The 20,046-nt window shown below is 34.6% G+C and overlaps 1 protein-coding gene across 3 annotated transcripts in view; it reads left to right on the top strand.

The window, feature by feature from the left end:
- TLK1 (tousled like kinase 1) overlaps positions 1-19,001 on the top strand; it is a 165,659-nt gene extending 146,658 nt beyond the window's left edge. For 2 of the 3 annotated variants that reach the window (XM_036744608.1, XM_036744609.1), the window contains 9 exons: positions 724-821; positions 2,964-3,045; positions 6,357-6,448; positions 6,534-6,623; positions 7,003-7,172; positions 7,520-7,655; positions 14,357-14,468; positions 15,079-15,186; positions 18,479-19,001. In XM_036744608.1, the coding sequence (XP_036600503.1) occupies positions 724-821; positions 2,964-3,045; positions 6,357-6,448; positions 6,534-6,623; positions 7,003-7,172; positions 7,520-7,655; positions 14,357-14,468; positions 15,079-15,186; positions 18,479-18,652 (1,062 nt within the window). In that variant the 3' untranslated portion in view covers positions 18,653-19,001. Of the gene's footprint in view, positions 1-723; positions 822-2,963; positions 3,046-6,356; positions 6,449-6,533; positions 6,624-7,002; positions 7,173-7,519; positions 7,656-11,849; positions 11,930-14,356; positions 14,469-15,078; positions 15,187-18,478 lie in introns of those variants that run through there. The other variant, XM_036744610.1, reaches the window with a different exon arrangement.
- Positions 19,002-20,046: the final 1,045 nt, after the last annotated feature.

The following is a 20,046-nucleotide window of genomic DNA, read 5'->3' as shown; positions in this document are numbered from 1 at the left end:
AAATTTAAATCTTTTTACTTAAGTATTAAAGAAAGTTTATTGAAATTCATTCCAGTCCAGTTAGAATAGTTATCATTTGCTAGCGAAGATCTATGTAACAGGATTATATTGTGATCCTACCAAAATAAGTGCATAGTTATTTGTTTTCCTCCCCACCATACATTACTTTGGAAATAATCTAATAAGGACACTTATGGAAGTTTTTGTTGTTTGAGGCTTTCTTTGTATATATTTTTTCATCATCAAAAGAACTTTGAGTTAACCTTAGAATTAAGGTTATTGTGAAATATCTTGCATTATTTCATCCTTGATTTTCCTGATAACTAAAACTCTAGGATGTTTTAAAAATATTTTTTCTTAAATTAAAAATTACACATTATCTCAGACTGATTTTCCCAACTCATTTTATACCACATGCCAATTTCAGACTGCGTTTATCTCCCTGCCACTCTCATTTGAACATGATGAGAACAGCTTTTCTGTAGTGCCTTAGCAATGTTGAGCATACAGTTATTTAAAGATTTCATACCCGGAATCTTTCTTAAAATCAGCTTTTTCTTTCTAGTGCTCTCTTTTAGGCATTGGAGAGGAATTAGTTGTCTAGTTCAGTAGAACTTTGTAATGTGATGCATTCCCTCTCCCAGTTCTGTTGATTTATGGGAAAAAAATACTTTTTTTTTACATAGTGAATAAATTTCCTTTGTCCTTTCTCTTCATTTTCAGGAAGAAGCAGAAATCCAGGCAGAACTTGAACGTTTGGAAAGAGTCAGAAATCTTCACATACGGGAACTCAAAAGGATAAACAATGAAGATAATTCACAGTAATGCATTTGCATTTTATATTTTATGTGCCATTTTAATTTTGTAATACCAGAACATGTGATAATCCCCTTTTTAAGGAAAGGAGGGGAAGAATCCTACAGAAATACATTTCAAGTAATGTATAGACTCCTATTCATAAAGCTATACTTAATAACCCTACTATATTGGTTATTTGAGAGATATTTGTGTATCTTAACATAAGCTAATGTTTACAGCAACAAAGATTTCACTTAAATTTTTTTTGAGCTTGTATATTCTCAGGATTGTGTTAGTTCTGAGTTACAAAAAGAGTATAAGGTATCCTCTTTGCCCCAATGTAGTTGGTAGTCTTATGTTGTTAAATGCTTGAGTGACTGGCATAGACAAGAAAGGGCAAAAGGGGTTCAACTCATGGGGAAACCATCTTGGGCTCTAGTAATCAAGGTGTCATGGAAATTGATGCACAGTAAAATAAGCAGAACCAGAAAAACTGTCTGATTACAATAGTATGAATGAAAAAGAACCTGACCTGGGTAATTAAGAAACCTGTAATTGTCCAGGAAAACAGAGAGTGGGAGTTTACCTCTCACTTTTCAGCAGAGAGGTTGGAGACTATTGGGCAGAAGGATATCTATACCTTGCCAAACAGGTCACTTTCAGGCATTTTTAGGTTTAACCAGGCAAACATTTCAGTTCCAGGAAGGCTAAGTTGGAAGGGAGAAGTTTTTTCCAAAGTTGACCATGATTTAAAAATAAGACACCGACAAAACTTAATTTAAAAAAAAAGTCATGGAAAAGGTGAGATTAGAACAAAATGGGTTTGATTGTATGTTTAGATAGGTGAAAGGGCATATGAAAAGTGTTCTTTTCTCTAGGCAAAAATCATTTGTTAATTTAAAGCTTTATGACTTGATTTTGACTGACAATGCAAAAATATTAACTGTATCTATGTCCCAGTTTTGAACTTACAGCTAGGAACAATCAAATCCATTCTTCATTTTTTTGGGGTGGGGGGAGGCAATTGCTAATAATGTCCTTAGTCTAGACAAAGCATATTTTAGAAAACAAATTTTATCAAAATTTAAACAAACTCCTAATTAATTTACTGATCATCATAGTTTGTGGCATTTCCAAAGGTACATATAAAATAGATTAAAATTTCTGCTATACTAGAATTTTAAAAAACAAAGAGCATAATTTAAAATCTTCGCCTTATCTCTCATATGAAAATATGAAAATACCTAAAGGTATTTATGTGAGATTTGGTTTACTCTAACAGAAAATTAGTGAATTCTTATGGTTTCATCCTATTCATTAGCCAGCAGAGCACTCATTTTTACATTATCTAGCCTAGTGTTTCATACATGGTAGAACCTAATACACATACACAATAAATTTATAATACTTTTTACAAAAGATGCTTAAATTTCATAGAATTATCTTCATCTTAAAATTTGTCATATACTCTTTTTATTCATTGCATATATAATCAAAACTTTATCTGTCCATGTTGAATTTTTTGTTTTTTAAATGGCAGAAAGAATTTTATACCTCTTTATTTTAAGACCAGTAATGCTAAAATGTAATCATGGATTAAGACCACCTGTTATTTTCAGGTATTTAATATGCTTGGACAATCAGATCTTGATTGATGTTAGCTTCTTGAGGGTAGAGACCATTTTTCACCTTTGCCTTCACAACCACAGCACCAGCCACCATCCCTGGCACTTTGACCCATAATAAATGCTTGTTGAACTGCATGGAATTGAATGAACAGAACTCTTAAATACAACAGTATTTTTTGAAGGTATTAGATAGCGCCTATACCCATTATTTCAAAAACCGCAGAGTGCTGTGTTTGGTCATTTGATCACATGAAGTGATTCTGATGTTGAAAGGAGTCAAGGAAGTCACTAAGCCATCTCCCAAAGCCACCATAGCTCATTGGCCAGATGCAGATGTAAAGAGAAGAGTAGCAAGCAGGAGCAGGAAGAGGAGAAAGGTGGAAAGAAAGATGTTCCAAGCAGTGCCATAATAAGAATAGTCTGAAAAGAATGACAGTCCCAACCACCTCACCCCCTAGAAAAGGCTCTTTAGTGTAGGTTGGACCTTATTGTGCCTTTGTCTTATTTTTAAACTATGTATATGAATTTTTTCCCAAGGTTTAAAGATCATCCCACATTAAATGAACGATACTTGTTACTTCATCTGCTTGGTAGAGGTGGCTTTAGTGAAGTATATAAGGTAATGTATATTTCTATCTCTTGCTTGGATTAATATAGGAAAAGTTGACTAAGAAATTGTCAAACCTCAGAAACAGAGCAATTCTAAAGTTTATTCATGCAAATGTAGGGCCTTTCTGAAATTTAGTGAATATTATTAGCAGTCTTATAGAGTATTGGAGATGAGCTGATTGTGATATTTTGATTAGATAAGAAAATTTAGACAATTAGCAAAGACTTGAACCAGGATAGACTAATCACTCAACATTTTCCTTATCTAGAATGTTAAAAAAAAATGATACTTGTAATACCTAACCAGCAAAGGTGGTTGTGAGGATCTCATGAGAAGATTTACATAAAGCACTTCACAAACCTCGAAAGGCTATATAAATGCCAGACATTATTACTGTTATTTTGTGGCTTCTTAAGGAGTCTGTGCTTGTATTTGAATAGATGCCAGAAGTCCTAAATGTCCTACTTCTCTTCCAACTTTTGCCTCCAGATCCATCCTGAAACTAACTGTTTGACTCTAAAGATAACCCTGAGATAACTTGAAAATGGGATTTAGACTTCACTTGATATTGTTTGGACAAGAACACAGTGAAATGGAGACTCACATGTGATTTCCTGTTTCCTGCAGAACAAATCTAATGATAGTACAAGCTAAGGATTCTAGAGTTAGAAATGGCCTTCAGACTAGGCAAGAGGTAGAAAGGGGGAGAAAGGTACCATAGCATTTCAGCTTTAGTCTTTGGTCCCTCTTCTGTATCCCCAAGTGTTTCTCAACCTATTTAGACAACTCTCCCCCCAAAACTTTCAGGTATAAAAATAGTTTAAAATTATGTTGGATTGGTTTAGACCTAGAGACTTCAGAGCCTAGGCAGGTTTCAGAGTATTTATCAAAGATGTATTATTATGCCAGATGAGCAAGGGAGACAAACAGAACATCCTTCTCTCTTGATCCCGGGCCTGTCCCATTCTTGCTGTACTAGCCCCTAAATTAGTGACTCAAGAATAGGATCATGCTGGGGTTGGAGATAACAAATGAATCCTTGTGACTTTCATAGAATCTCAGTTAGCATGTGGACCAAGGTATTTTTCAAACTCCGGGGATTTCATTAGCCATGCTAGAGATTATGGGAATTTCCTCAAGGCCAATTATGGCTCCTTAAATAGCTTTGAAGGATGAGTTAGCTGACTAGTAGCTGCTGGTTAGGTAAGATTTTAATTGACTATTAATTTAATAACCCAAAAAGAAGTACTAAATTTGGAACCAAAAGACTTAAGTTCAAGTCAAAGCTCTTTCAGTAACTTAATGAATTACCATGAGCAAGTCACTTAACTGCTTTATGACTCAGTTTCTTGATCTATAAAAATGGTTGGAAAGGATGATCTTTTAGTTCCCTTCAGCTCTAAATTACATAATCCAAACCTAACAGTTTTCTTCCTTTGCCCTGCTCCCCAAAAGATTGTTCCTAAAGAATTTATAGACACACACACACACACACACACACACACACACACACACACACGCACGTATTTGTATATAATCATATTGTATGGATGTGTATGTGTATATTGTGTTATTATGGTATGTATATATATGTGTATATATATTACATATATAATGATTATCCAATTAAGAATGAAAACTTTTCACTAATGATTTACATAAATTTAATCTGTTTTCTTATGTTTTGGAACTTGTTGATGTTTATACCTTATGTATCTCTTCATGTCTTCTACAGCATTCACTTTGCATTCAAATTTTTTCTTACTCATACTAGCTTTGTTATTCTTGATTTCCTCAATGATACTGAAAAAAAAAAGAAAACTCAGCCCTGACCATGAAATTGGGCGGGGTGGGGGGGGAGCCTTGAAAACCTTTAGGTACAATTTCTGAATATACTTACAATCTCATGCTACCTAATGACAAAGCTATATTTGTAGTATTTGTGAAATGATCTTCCTTACATGAATGTAAGGTGAGGTCCACTTTTAAAAGGGGGAAAATGTCTTCCTTTTGGATAAATGCCAGAAGTCATGTTTAATTAAAGTATGCCTTGAAAAGTGGTGACTATACAATTTATGATGAAATCTCTGTTCCTGGTGAACAGCATTTTAAAACCTGTTTTCTCTAGTTGATTTAAAGCAATGTTGAACAGGGAGTCCACGCTTCCAACAGTAGACACAATGTTGTTTGCTACTCTCCCTTAAGGAATAGATTGTGAAACTACTAAAGCTAAACTTGGGTAGTTTATATCTTAAGCAATTTTACGCAGATTATTTTTTATACTACATTGAATTTCAAACACAAGGGAGCTCTCTGGAACGAAGGAAGTCAGTTGGGGAAGAAATATGTTTCCTACCCTTCAGCCTGCAGCCTAGAGTCAGTAATCTGCTGCCTTGGGTGGCTCTTGTCTCTTCATGTTATCTCTGGAATAGGGCCATAGTAAAAGTGATAGTATAGATTAATTATTTTATCTTATTCTACTGATAAAATTACAGAAAATCCAAGTGAGAATCTTTGCACAGAAGGTGCTTGATGCTTGACTGATACCAAGCTATATAGATTTGGTACTATTTTAGTACTAATTATGATCTTGTATGATAATCTACATTTTTCTGATAAACTACAGCACATATCACTATAGTTGTGGTATTCGACACCTGGTAATAAAATTTCTGACTAATTTCGTGGGCCCTTAAAATACAACCCATTCATTAATTAGAGGTGTTACCTGGAGTCAACTTAGTGTACAGTTAGAGAAGTATTGAATTTGAAATCTAGGGACCTGGTTTCAGATCCCAGCAGCAACACTTAATAGTTGTGTTGACCCACTGGCAAATTAATGCAACTACCCAACTCACTGGGTTGGTTTTAGAGAAAGCATTTTGTAAACCTTAAGGCAGTGTTGTAGTTCAGAAGAATCCCTGAAGGTAACATATTGACTTAGAAAATCACATATTAGGATTATATGTGTTCTATTGTATTTTAATTTAATTTTTAAATATTTCCCAATTATGTTTTAATCTGTCAGTGGCTGCAGCTCACACTTCTGCCTTAAGGCACCAAGCAACTCTACAATTTGCATTGCAGCTGCTACTCTGCATCATTAGTGGGGAATTTTCTTATCCAGAATTCTCTATGCTGATAACTTCACAGAGCTATAATCCCTTCTACCCAAAGGGATAGTCTATAAATGTGAATCATTGTTATTATGATCTAGATTAGCTAATTCCTTTTTGTTTTGTTTTTAATTGTTATATCTTGAATGAATTTGTAAATTTCCTTGGTCTTTGGCTGTAACTATTCTTTGCCTTGGATTTCAGGCTTTTGACCTTTATGAACAAAGATATGCTGCTGTGAAGATCCACCAGCTTAATAAGAGCTGGAGGGATGAGAAGAAGGAAAACTACCACAAGTAATTATTAATGCTTTATGGTTCTTGTGGTAAATTGATCAAGAGTCTTTTGATCACGGAAAATTAACGTGCTCTCTTCCTTTAGACATGCCTGCAGAGAGTATAGAATACACAAAGAACTGGACCACCCCAGGATAGTTAAACTATATGATTATTTCTCCTTGGATACAGACACGTAAGTATGGAATAGGTTTAGTGATAATGACAACTAAATGCAGTGTATGTGAATAAAAAATTTTACAATTGTGATAGCTATTCTATTTTTTTGTTATACTGTATAAAGAGACTTCCTCAAAAACAGGTCACCTATTGTATTTTCTTCAAAACGTTCACTTTGTTCACTTTATCACATTTATTCACTTTAGTCCCAGGAAATGTTCTTTATTTTAAAGTTTTCTCTCAATGCCTGGATTATCTTTTGTTTGACAATTAATTATAAATATTTCAGGTGTACTTCACTTTTTCTCTATATTGGGCATGATGATTGTGAGTTATGTAGGAGTACAATTTAATGGCATATCTAACATATATGTATTTGTTTTTCTCCATTATAGGTTTTGTACAGTGTTAGAATACTGTGAAGGCAATGACTTGGATTTCTATCTCAAACAACATAAATTAATGTCAGAGAAGGAAGCTAGGTCCATTGTTATGCAAATAGTAAATGCACTAAGATATCTCAATGAGATCAAACCCCCTATTATCCATTATGATCTTAAACCAGGTAAATAGTAAATTTATCAAGATAATTTTCTTAAGTCTTATTCTTTGACACTTGAATAATAGATATCATTTTCCTGATAATTTTAAAAATAGTAAATTCATTAAATCAAGCGAAAGCTATGCTAAAGCTACGCTTTTTTTGTAGTTTGAGAACCGCAATAGAATGGTAGTTAATTTTAGAACTGTCATGCTAATAACTTTAATACATAATCACTTTCCAATTAGTTCATAAAATCTAGTTTTTATTAAATAATGAAAACAATGAATTGCTTGCAATTGTGCAGACTGGAGAAAAAACTTACACTTGGGAGTATTTCTTAATTTTTGTACTTGTTTATTTTTTGTTAGGAAATATCCTTTTAGTAGATGGAACAGCATGCGGAGAAATCAAAATTACTGATTTTGGCCTGTCCAAAATTATGGATGATGATAGTTATGGCGTGGATGGAATGGATCTAACTTCTCAAGGGGCAGGGACTTATTGGTAATTGTATTTTAAATATAAAAATATCAGCTTTCCCTGTAGGAGAGATCTTTTGACTTTTTGGGGGGGGGAAAGAAACTATCTTCCATGGCTTTAAACCCTTGATCCTTCCTTAAAAGGAAGGCAGTATTCAGAGTGAAGCCACTGAACAAAGCATATAGTTCTGAAGGGTAGGCACCACTCTCTGCCATAAATCCTACCAAATTGTGTAGAAGGAGTGACTGGGCAAGAGCAGCAGACCTGGGGCCTATTGGGCAGGACTTTGAGAACCACCTCTGATCTGATTCTGTGCTCTTGCTCTATGTTGATGTACTTTCACAGAGTACTTTTATGGAATGTCACTTATTCACATAACATAATGGCCAGAATTAGAAAATAGTATGTCCTTTATTTGTGGGTTTTATTAAGGTTTTGGTTATTTGCTTTAAATATCCTGCTATCAAATTAGTATTGATTTTATATGTGACTTAGTCTAGATTTTGTGTAACTTTCGAAACTACCTTTATGAAAACACATAATATATACATACATGCATACATACATGTGTGTGTATTCACTCATACATATATCCCATTTTAGAAGGACACAACCAGAGAACACTAGAGTACTGTAGAGCTACTTCAACTTGAATTCTACAAAGCTGCCAATATTCCTAAGTACATAAAAACAGGCTGCATATAACATAAAACTTCACAAATAAACTGAATTTTCTGACTGTGCCATTCGTTGCTTATTGAAAAGTTGGTGATATTTGAAGGAAAAAGTTATTTTCATTCCAGTTTACTAAAAAGAGCAGCAATTACAAATTGAAGTTTGACTTTTAAATCCCCAGAGTAGAAACAGTACCTTCAAACAATCATAATTTATTGAAAAGTAATAAGCCTCTTTGCAAGTACAGAAAGCATGAGATTTTTAGAAGAGGAGATAGTCTTATCTTCTGTCTTTTAACTCGTCCTTTCCGCCCAAACAACTGAAGTCCTTGTTCAGACTCTTCTCTCACTTGTGGTAACTGAATCCTCTGGAGTTTCTAGGGAAGAAGCCAGTATGGAAATCTCTACTGAAATAATAGTAATAGTCACTATCATATACGTAGCACCTACTGTATGCGAGGCACTGTGCTAAGCACATTATAAATATTATCTCATTTGATCCTCACAATAGCCCATTGTGAGGTAGGTGCTGTTATTATCACCATTTTATAGATGAGGAAACTGAGGAAAGCAGAAGTTCAGTGACTTTTTCAGGGTTACACAATTTATAAACATCTCAGGTCAAATTTGAGCTAGGGTCTGTCTGACTCCAGACTTAGTGAATACTCTTGGTATAAATTAAATAGGCTTGGCCAGTGGAAACCTGACTCTCTTCCTCTGAGAGAACATATTTCAAGTAATTTAAATATGTGTTTTGGAGCAGAGCCCACAGGCAGTTGAAATACTAGGGTTTAAAGCTGAAAGGGACCTTAGAGATAATATATATGGTTTGACGGATGAGGGAACTGAGTTTACTATGTATACAGGATGTCACTAAAGTCTTAGTACAGTTTTAATAGCTAAACTAATGGATGATCAGTCGATACACAGTTTTGGAAAACATTTTTGTTTTATATTGTCTTTGATCCAGGAAGTTTAAAACATAGATTTATTTGTAACTTTTAAAACTTCCCTTCGAAGTCCAAAAAAATGGGTATTACACTTTAAAAATCAGAGAAGTTAATTTATTATCATATTATTACCTTACTTAATGCTTTGCAGTTTTCAAAGCATTTTCACATATATTTAATGTATTTGATCCCAACAACAGTCCTGTGAGAAAGAGAGGACAGATCATCATCATTATCTTGATTTGGGCAGACTAGTGTTGACAGAAATAAAGGGCTTTGTCCTGGATCCCAAAAGGCCAGCAACTGTTACCAGAATGCAGGGCTTATGATCCTGTGATGTATGTTATTTTCACTTTTCCAGGCTGCCTTTCTGTGAGCTTTCACAGGAAAAACAAAACTGGGACTCCCTGATTGTTGTTCAAAACTTAACAGCAGCATTATTTCTGAAAATAACCACATTCATATAGCAGGCAGTAAATGACTACCACTTGGTATACAAATTAGAACTGGGCATGAAAAACAGTATGAAACAGGAAATGGGCCATTAAATACTCATAAATCCTTAACTGGAATTTTATTGTTTTCAATTTTAATATAGTATTCCTTTTATAACTTCAATTTATAAAATAATTTGTCATCCTTTTTTTTCCCAAAAAAAATGGATGTTGTTTCTTAGGCATATGCTGTATCTACTTTCTTTTTTTCCATTCTTTTCCAAAGGTTAAATTATTTTAATTTTTTGTCTTCCATTGTTTATGGAATTTATAGGATCTTGAGGATTTACAGTTAGTATATCTGTAGAATATTACTGAATTGCATATTTTCAATTTAGTATTTTCAGCAGTGTAGATTTGATAAGTCAACTGTGTGACTGATTTAAGACTTCTAAGGTAACTGTACTCTCTGTGCCATCCTTTGGTTATGTCAGCTGTGTTTCCTGATCTTTGGAAAAATAATTGGCAGGAAAATTTCAGGCAAAATCATTTTTAAGGATGACCACTATTTTGCTTTTCACGACACTTCCCCATCCACTCCAGCTCATTTCCTAGTGATAGCTAAGAAACCCATTACCCAGCTATTTATAGCAGACCGCAGTGATAAAAGTCTTAGACTTCATTTTTCCTTTCTTTCCCAAAGGGTAAATTATTTTGGCCTTTTGCCTTCCATCATTTGTGGGAATATAGCATCTTGAAGATATGTTTGCTATGTCTATAGAATATTACCAAATTGCCTGCTGTTGATTGAGTATTTAATTGTCGACCATGCTAATATTTTAAGACTGCTAGAGTTACTGTACTATATATATTACTAGAGTTACATCAACTATAAATATGGAACTCCAGAGTAGATATTCACAGCATTATATTCTATTATGCATGTAGTAACTTGTTTAATTTCCCCCTTCACTTAAAAAGACTTTCACTGAGACTTGGACTAGATCACATGTTATAAAGAACATGGAAAAATATTGGACCCTATAAATGTCAATATTTATCTATAGTAGTTGCATGCAAATATTTTTTAAACTAAAGGCTAACAGTTCAGTTCTGTCCTTTCAAGGTCTACAGAGAATGAAACCAAGGGAGAGATCCCTAAAATGTTGGAAAGGGAGTCAACTAGTGAGAATCTTCATAATGAAAAGCAATGACTTTGTTATCTCTCTAGCTTTATAATGAGTTGATATAAAATGCGAATATAGTTTTATTAGCCTGATGTGGGTCAGAGAAGAAGAATAATATATAAAATCATAACATCTATCAATCAATAGTATGTATTAACCATATGCCACGTACTGTGTTAGATACTAGGGAAATAAATATGAACGAAAAATTCCTACTCAAAGGAGCTTTTATTTTAACACAGGGGTTCTTAAGCTGTGGCCTGTAGACTTTTTAATATATATTTTGGTAACTATTTCAGTACAATTGGTTTCCTTTATAATCCTGTATGTTTTATTTTATTCATTTAAACACATTCTGAGACTGTCAAAGGAGTTTGTCATACAAAACAAGGTTAAGGATTCCACTTTTAATGAGACAATGAGAATGAATTTAAGCATATACAGAACAAATATAAAGTAGTTAAATGTAATTTGAAGAGAATCAAGAAAGGCTTTATGTAGCAGTTGGAATTGGAGTAATGTCTTGATGGAAGAAAAGGACTGAGGCAAAAAGGAAGGGAGAGGCATCTCGCAGGCTTTGGGGCACAGTTAGTGTAAAGGCATGAAGATGGAAAATGGAGTGTCATGTCTCACTGGATTACAGGGTCCAGGAGGGGGAATAACTACAATGAAGCTGGAAAGATTGGTTGGGGCCAAGCTGAGAACAACATTAATAGCTAAACAGAGAAGATTATATTTTATTTTAGAGACAATAGGAAGCCACTGGAATTTATTATTGTGATTCATCTAATTATAGGCACCTGTTATCCCATACTAAATTTTAATTTATTTCCAATTACTTAAAAAATAAAGAATATTGAATCTTTGAAAGCAGATGTTCCTGTTCTGGAGAAATTTCTCTGAATTCTCTTAAAGTTTGATTACATCTGAAAAGGAAGATGTTTGTAGTCTCAGGTGAATCCTTTTATTACAGGTTCATATATTCAGAGTTGGAAAAAAACCTTAGAGGCAATCTGATCCAACCTTCTCCTTTTACAAATTAGGAAACTGAGGCACAGAAAGGTGAGGTGACTTGCTAAGGTTACACAGTTTCCTCAAAGTCTTTGGCTATTTTGAAGTGAATATATATTATTTTTCCAGGGTTTTTTAGATTCATTACTAGCTTGGTAGTGTCACTTCTGCTAGAAAATGCCTAATTTCTAATGCAATATTGCATTAAAATAATCTTTCACTATTACCACGTAGCATCAGAGATAGAGAGCTAGAAGGGTTCTTAAAGTTCACTCATTCTCACTCCTATTCTACAACTAAAGTTCTGTAATAAATATAGTATGAAATCATATCAGAGAGCTAAGTAGATGCCATGAAATTTATTTAATAAAATTAAAGTTTTATTAAAACTCTTAAAAGTTTGGCGTGCATCTTTTTTTAACAGTAGAAAAGAAAAATTAAGATATCCGTGCATAAAATGAAGAATTAAAGAGTTATATAGGTTATCCAATTATATGTACCTTCAAAATTCAGAAATTTGCAAAGATGGAATGTTCAGCAACGCTGCCAGGAAGCATGATAGGTGTACAAAAACTAATGGCATTACTACATGTTTATTAAATGTGGAGAGCAGTTATATTGCTGGAAGTGGATGGATTGGACTAGACCTGTGATTTCATTAGTATAAGAAATTCCCAGTGAATAAACTCTGGGCACCTACTCTGCAGCCTATAGTCTCAGTTATTTGAGACATTCTGAGATTAAGTGACTTGCCCTGGGTCACAGAACCAACAGATGTTACAAGCAGGATTTAAACACAGGTCTTCCTAACTCTTAAGACTAGGTGTCATGTACTGTGCTATGCAGCTTCTAAATAAAAAGGTGAAGAATAGTTAGTCTATACCTCATAGTATTTACTCCAACAAATTCCCAATGGATTTAAGTTAAACTGCATTTTATAATAAGTATACATACACAAGAGCTAGAAGGGAACTTGAGAATCATAGCATTTTAAGAGATGAAGGGCACCTTGGTGGCTGCCTAGTATCTGAACAACAACATCCTCCCCAGCTAAGAATTGTACCCTTGTTTCCCATCTTTGAGCACTTCTCACCCTCCTATTTTCTGAGCCCTCCTTGTTCCTCTTACTCTTCTCCCTCTTCTTTGAACTGTCTTCTCATCTTCCTTCTCTCCCACCTTTTGGTTGTCTTCCTTGTTCCTTTCCTACCCACTGTCCCCTTAAACTCCTCACCTCCTCCTAGAAGCTCTTCTCTTTCTTCTTTAGTTCACATCCTTCTCCCCACAACTTTTCCTATAGAAATGACAGGAAGCTTAACCCTTTAATGAGAAAACACAGACACAGTGAGTTAATAACAGGCCAAACTCAAAGCCTAGTATCCTGACCTGCCCACTATTCCCACCCACCATTAGTATTTTTTCCCCTGTACCATACTACCATGTGATTTAAAAATAAAGTGGAAGAAATCAGTTTTACACATCTCTCACCACTGGAGAAGAAATAGATTTCAAAGAAATCTAATAAAATATTAAAAAGACTATGTCTGAACAGGAAAATTCTCAGCAAACAGCTGATAAAAATTTTACCCTCCAAAATATATAAAATATTAATAGAAATAACAGGCTAGAGGCATATCTTCCGCTTGGCAAGTGGTTAAAGGAGATGAACTTGTAGTTTATATAGGAGGAAGAAATGTAGTGCTTTGCTAACAATTAAAAACAAGAAAAAAACATTTTGTACACCTATTCATTAGTCAAAATTACAAAACCCAGTTTTGGTAGAAATGTAGAGACATAGGTACAGTTACACGTTGCTGGCCTCATTTAAATTGGTCCAGACTTTATCATGAATAGAAGTCTTATTCTTTGACCAGATAATTCCAGTTTCAAGGATAACAAAATATGAAAAGTAATTTGCACAGAAATGGATTTTTTTTAAAAAGTTGTGTTGGAAATAGAATGCTCTAATGTGAGTTCAGCCAATTTTACATGCATTTTTGAAATATTTCATTTCTGTATTTCAGAAAAATCTAGGAATTCTATAACTTTTTAGAGAATAGTAAGGCTAGAAATTCTCTTTTTATAGATTATGCAGTCTAGTCTTCTCATTTTAAAGATCAAGAAAATGAGGCCCAGATCTTGTTTCTCTTGACTTTCTTGTTCATACGTTCCTTTTAAATATATTTTTAAATTAGTCACAATTAGGTCTTTAAAATAACTCCATGTGATTTAGCTGGTTTTATACTAGTAATCTGACAAATTGTAGTAGGCTATCATAAAGACCCACTTGTGTAGTTAGGGTAAAGTTATTGTGAAATGATGAAATGATATGATCCATGCATAATTTCACTGATGGCAGTGGAAGGTTAAATACATATTTGCATGGGGAAAATAAGTTAATTCTAGAGCATTTGTTAGGTCCTAGCGTTTGTTAAGCAACATTGATGGCATCTTTGTCTTATTTTTTAAAAGGTATTTACCTCCAGAGTGTTTTGTAGTTGGCAAGGAGCCTCCAAAGATTTCCAACAAGGTTGATGTATGGTCTGTTGGAGTCATCTTTTTTCAGTGTCTATATGGTCGAAAGGTAAGTAGTTATACTGAAGTAATATTCTCCCTCTTAAATACTGTTTTACATAAGGTAAATTCTTACTGCTTACAGCTTATTGCTGACTTCAATGTTTTCTTTGTGTGTATTTAGTAGAATTTATGTTTGCTAATGCTATATGTTAGACTTCATATGGTTTTCTGTGAATCAGATTTATTTTTAAAATTAGAAAAATTATATTTTATTACTGTCAAAAAGTAACTTTAAAGTGACCTTGCACCTTAATGCTGGTTTAACCATACATAAGTTTTTTAATCTCCTTGAGGATCAGTTTCCTCATTTATAATTTGGGATTAATATTTAATACTACCTGCCTTACAGAGTTTTGCAAACCTTAAAACACTATAGAAATATCAAGTAGGGCTGTTTTATTAGTTCTTGGTTATCTAGCCTGGGAAATGATTTTCCATTTCTAATACTGTCTATGAATTCTGTATATCAAATAACAGATTCAACATTTTTCAGATAAATCCCAATTGTAATTTGTGGCTTCCCTGTGTATCTTACATATTAGATACCTAAATGTGGTACTGTCACTGTTGGAAAATTTTAGATTATAAGCTTGTGAATATCTAATTCAATTTTCTAGCCATTTGGTCACAACCAGTCTCAACAAGACATCCTGCAAGAAAACACAATATTAAAAGCCACAGAAGTTCAGTTCCCTGTGAAACCTGTTGTAAGCAATGAAGCCAAGGTATTAAACTTATATAAATGAATAATGTAAAAAAAAATTATATTGAGCAGAGTGTGTTCTAGGACAAGGTGAGTACTCTTTAATGGCTAGATCAAAAGAAAGTTGCTGTTTCTTCAAGAGCCTTGTCCTTGTATGGGTATGAGATTTCCATTTGGTCCTTTGATAGGTCACAGCTCTTGCGCTGATACTGGTTTTTGTCTTTTTGTTTTGCTTTTTAATAAGAAAGCATAGTCCATCCTACTTCCTTAGCTTAAGCCTAATTGCTTTGAAGCACCAGGGTAAACCCAAGAGCTGTGGTCTAGGTATTCATATAACACTTCCTAATAGGAAGTGGCATCAAGTGTGAAGGTCAGAATAGGTTTGTGTTTGGTCCATGCTTCACCATCATGTGAATCTAAACCACACGGGCCTCTGTGACTACAAGAGAGATGTCACATGTATAGGGTATCTGCATGTATTCATTCAGTATTTCATCCTCATGCCATAAGACAGTCATAGTTATACCAGGCCACTTCACTTTCTCCCTCTTCCTTTACCCTTGCATTTGAACATTGACTTTTATTCATAAGTTTTTATTTTTCTTCTACAAAGTTCCATTGTCATTGACCCCCTATGGAGTATTCCTTTTTTCAAGAAGCTCTAAATTTCAAAGATAAGTGAATACATTCTCTACTGTTATTTCTAATGCATGTGTAAGCTTGGATGTTGCAAAGAATTGGAAATCAAGGGGATGCCCATCAGTTGGGGAATGGCTAAACAAGTTGTGGTATATGAATGTAATGGAATACTGTTTTGCTGTAAGAAATGAGGAGCAGACAGACTTCATAATAACCTGGAAAGACTCACATGATCTGATGTTGAGTGAGGGGAGCAGAACCAGGAGATCATTATACATGATTACAGACACACAGTACCTGTGATGACTAACTTTGATAGACTTGGCTCATCTCAGCAATACAAGGTTCTAAGACAGCTCCAAAGGCCTCATGATGGAGAGAGCTAGCTACATCCAGAGAAAGAATAATGGAGTCTGAATGCAGATGGAGGCAAACTATTTGCTCTCTTTTTTTTTCTTCTTTTTTGGTTTCATTTCTCCCTTCTAATGATTCATTCCATTGGTTATAGTTCTTCTTTACAACTTGACTATTGTGTAGATAAGTTTAATGTGAAGGTATATGTAGAACCTATATCGGATTACATGCCATCTTGGGGGGGGAGGGGGAGGAAATTTGAAACTCAAAAACTTGTGGAACTGAGTGTGGTAAACTAAAAATAAAAAATGAATTTACAAAAAAGCCTGGATATTGAAGGAGTCACAGGTCAGCTTTGTGAAGAAAGACGGGGAAGAGGCTACAACCTGCTGCCATTTAATCATGTCCTTCTTAAAGAACATTCATGTATTGCCTGGCATTACTTGTAGCTGTAGCTCTGCTGCATCTCATGACTGATAGTATGTGATCTCTGTCTACTTGTGATATGACCTATGAAGTAGTTTGTAAACCTTAGAGCCCTGCAGTTATTTTTTATGGCCATTCTCCATAACCAGAGTTGTATGGTACACTCTTAGGTAAAACTTCTTTTCTGAGTTGAAGGTGGTGGTGCTTCTCTCCCCCCCTCTTCCCACCTCCCCCCACACAAAGGGGTCCTGTGCTTACATGCTGTGAATATAGGTACAAAAGTAAGACTAATCCTGCCCTCGAGGAGCTTGTATTCTACTAAGAGGATACAAGATGGTCATAGTTTGTATACACAGTGATTCGAGTCAGGGGAGCACTAACACCTTGGGAATCAGGAGAGACCTCTTGAAAGAGGTAGGAGCAAGAGAATCTGAGTCCTGAAAATAAAGAGCAGCACGCATTCTAGGGATGAGGGAGGCACAGCCTGTATAAAGACTTGGGAGCAGGAAATGAAATTCCATAGGCAGGGAAGAGATATTCTGGAGCCAGAATTTGAAAGATACCCAAGTGCTTTAAAAAAAAAAAGTTTATATTCTATCCTAAAACCAGTAGGGAGCCACTGAAGCTTTTTGAGCAGGGGAATCACATAGTCAGACCTACCCTTTTAGAATATCAATTTGGTGCCTTTCTGGAGGATGGATTAGATTTCAGAAGATCAGTTAGGAAACTATTGTAATAGTCCAGCTGACTATTGACAATGTCCTGATTTTAAGTCATTGTGGTGTGATTAGAGAGAGGGGACCATATGCAAAAGATTTTGAGGAGGTAGAATCAGTAAGAATTGGCCACTGATTAGCTAGGGGAGATTAGAAAGAGAGAAGAGTCAGGGATGACTCCTAGTTTGCAAACCAGGGTAACTGGAAGAACAGAAGTGTGCTCAACAGAAATAGGAAGTTGGGAGGATTGGATTCAAGTTGGTTTTGACATGTTGTGTTTGAGGTGCTTATGGAATATGCAGGTGGAGATACTCAGGCAATTGGGGGTGCGGGACTAGAACTCAAGAGATAGCTGAGGGTTGGGGGGTTACAGACATGATAGTTAAATCCATAGGAGCTAATGATATCACCAGGAGAGAGTGTACAGAGAGAAGAGATGTCTGAGGAAACCAGTATTATGGCATTTGGTTTTAGAAAAAAAAAATTGATCAGCAGTAAGATTAGAATTCATTCCCCTTTATCCATACTTGGCCTATTTTCAAAGACGCGGTAAGTGGGTTGTGGATCCTTGGTGCCTAGGAACTCTCTAACCGTATAATAATATAGAATATGATGAGAAAATGAAAATTTCCTGAAAAAAGAAAATAAGGGAGTATTATGCTATTAATTTAAGTGGATAAAATGCTACACAAAGTGGTCATTTTACTCATGTGAATTTAAAAAGATGACTAAACTTTTTTCTGCAGATGTTTTTCTATAATGCATACATATTATTGAAAGTGAATTTTTTTTTTAGAATCTCAGAATAGGCTATTTATAATCTCCAAAAAATGGATTACAATTGTTTCCCTTCCAGAAAACTCAGATTTTACTTTTAAAATGATAGGACTTCTCTTATTCTTTTAAAGTATGATATGTAATATAGATCAACCTTTTATAATGTCTAAAGGCTCTAGAGTTGAGAGATGTAGGTGGTTTATATGAATTTAGGAGTCATTTGTGTAAAGATTATATCTAAAACCATGTTCATAACTCACATAGTTATCTCAAAAACTTAACAGTTCTCCTCTAAGAATATACTGGTAAGCTAATATTTGGGGAATATATATATACATATATATATATATATATATACACATATAAAAATTTGACATTTTATTTCTGAATTCTGTTTTTTAGGCTTTCATAAGACGTTGTTTAGCATACCGTAAAGAGGATCGGTTCGATGTCCACCAACTGGCTAATGATCCTTACCTTCTCCCGCACATGAGAAGATCAAATTCTTCAGGGAATTTACATATGGCTGGACTCACAGCCCCTACCCCCCCTTCTTCAAGTATAATTTCTTATTGACGTGGCTCCAAGACTGGCATGATGTCTTTCAATTGTTTTCAAATGCAGACTTATTTGAGAGCATTTGAGTGTTTTTTACACAAGACAAGATTGAAAACTTTTGAAACTGAAGTTCTTCTTTGGTGTAATTTGTATTCGAGTGGATCATGGACTGTGAATAAATGTACTCTTCTGACTGTAACCTTAAACATTGAAGGATCACTACCTCTTGCACACAGACAGGAGTACTGTGTTTAAGAGGGGGAAAATGGGCCTTTGGGAGCTTTTTGTGGGGGGTGGGGAGGGAAGACATTGTAAATAACCTTTATAATACTTAAATAAATTTTTGGCTGATACTGGAGAGTTCTAATATGAAGGGTAGTTTTTCATTATTTAAATTCGTGGAGGAAATATCAGACAAGTTCTAACACAAGAACTACAGTGCCTGTGTCCATGCATTAGCCATTCAGCAGAAATTCTGCTGACACCAAAGTAAGAAGTGAATGACAGTCACCTTGTGTTATGGGATAATGGAATATCACAGACTTTTTGGACAGAGTTAAACTTTGTTTTTTGCCTCTTTGGGCTTTTGCAGAGTTATACCTCAAAACCACATTTCTTTTTTCGCATTGGTTATTTTGAATGGTGAGCTATTCCTAGATACTTTAACCCTTGATTAAAAGAGCTGCCTATTTTGAAATCTTGTTGAATTAGCTAAATTGTAATATTTGCTGTGTTTTCAAATTGTTAGAATTTTTAATAAGTATTTCATAATTCATTTCCTGGCCTTGTGATAAAAAGTAAGTGGCAGTATGTAACCAAATGCAGACCAGTTCTATGCAGGATAATGATCAATTCCCTTCAAGTTCTATTGTAAATTGTTGTACAGATGTCGTATTTTCAATTATACACAAGTTTCAGCAGCTTATTCTTGTACAAATGTTTAAAGTATGGCTTTTTCTAATTGGATATTGTATTTTTTTTAAGTCTCCTTGAAAGCGCTTTAATTGCTGCTAAGTGATGTTGCTTTTACCTTTGCAAAAAAATTGAATGACCTCCTTAAGGTGCAAGTTGACTGTATGTCATAGAGAGATAATAAAAGTAGGCAATTCATTAACAATCAAGGCATGTATAACTGAATATGTTGGACATATCAATTCTTTTAAGTCAGTTTCTTGTGCTCTGATGTTGTGGGCACAGAGTCTAGATTTAGAAATTGTTCATGGTTATTCTATGTTTCTGGAAGGTTCCTATTGGCAAGGTGGGAAGTTATTCCTATAAAGAAATTTTTCTTGTGGTTTGTACAGATGTGTTAAAATGTGAAACATTTTCTAACTGCCTTGTATGGTAGAAGCTGTTTTTTTTTTCTTTTCAGGATGCTGTATTTCTCTCCTGTACATTACTCCTTTTGCTGT

The sequence above is a fragment of the Trichosurus vulpecula genome, chromosome 2, assembly GCF_011100635.1.
Source record: "Trichosurus vulpecula isolate mTriVul1 chromosome 2, mTriVul1.pri, whole genome shotgun sequence".
Classification (NCBI taxonomy): Eukaryota; Metazoa; Chordata; class Mammalia; order Diprotodontia; family Phalangeridae; genus Trichosurus; species Trichosurus vulpecula.
Note: the sequence above shows the minus strand (reverse complement) of the source record. Positions and strands in the feature narration are given on the sequence as shown.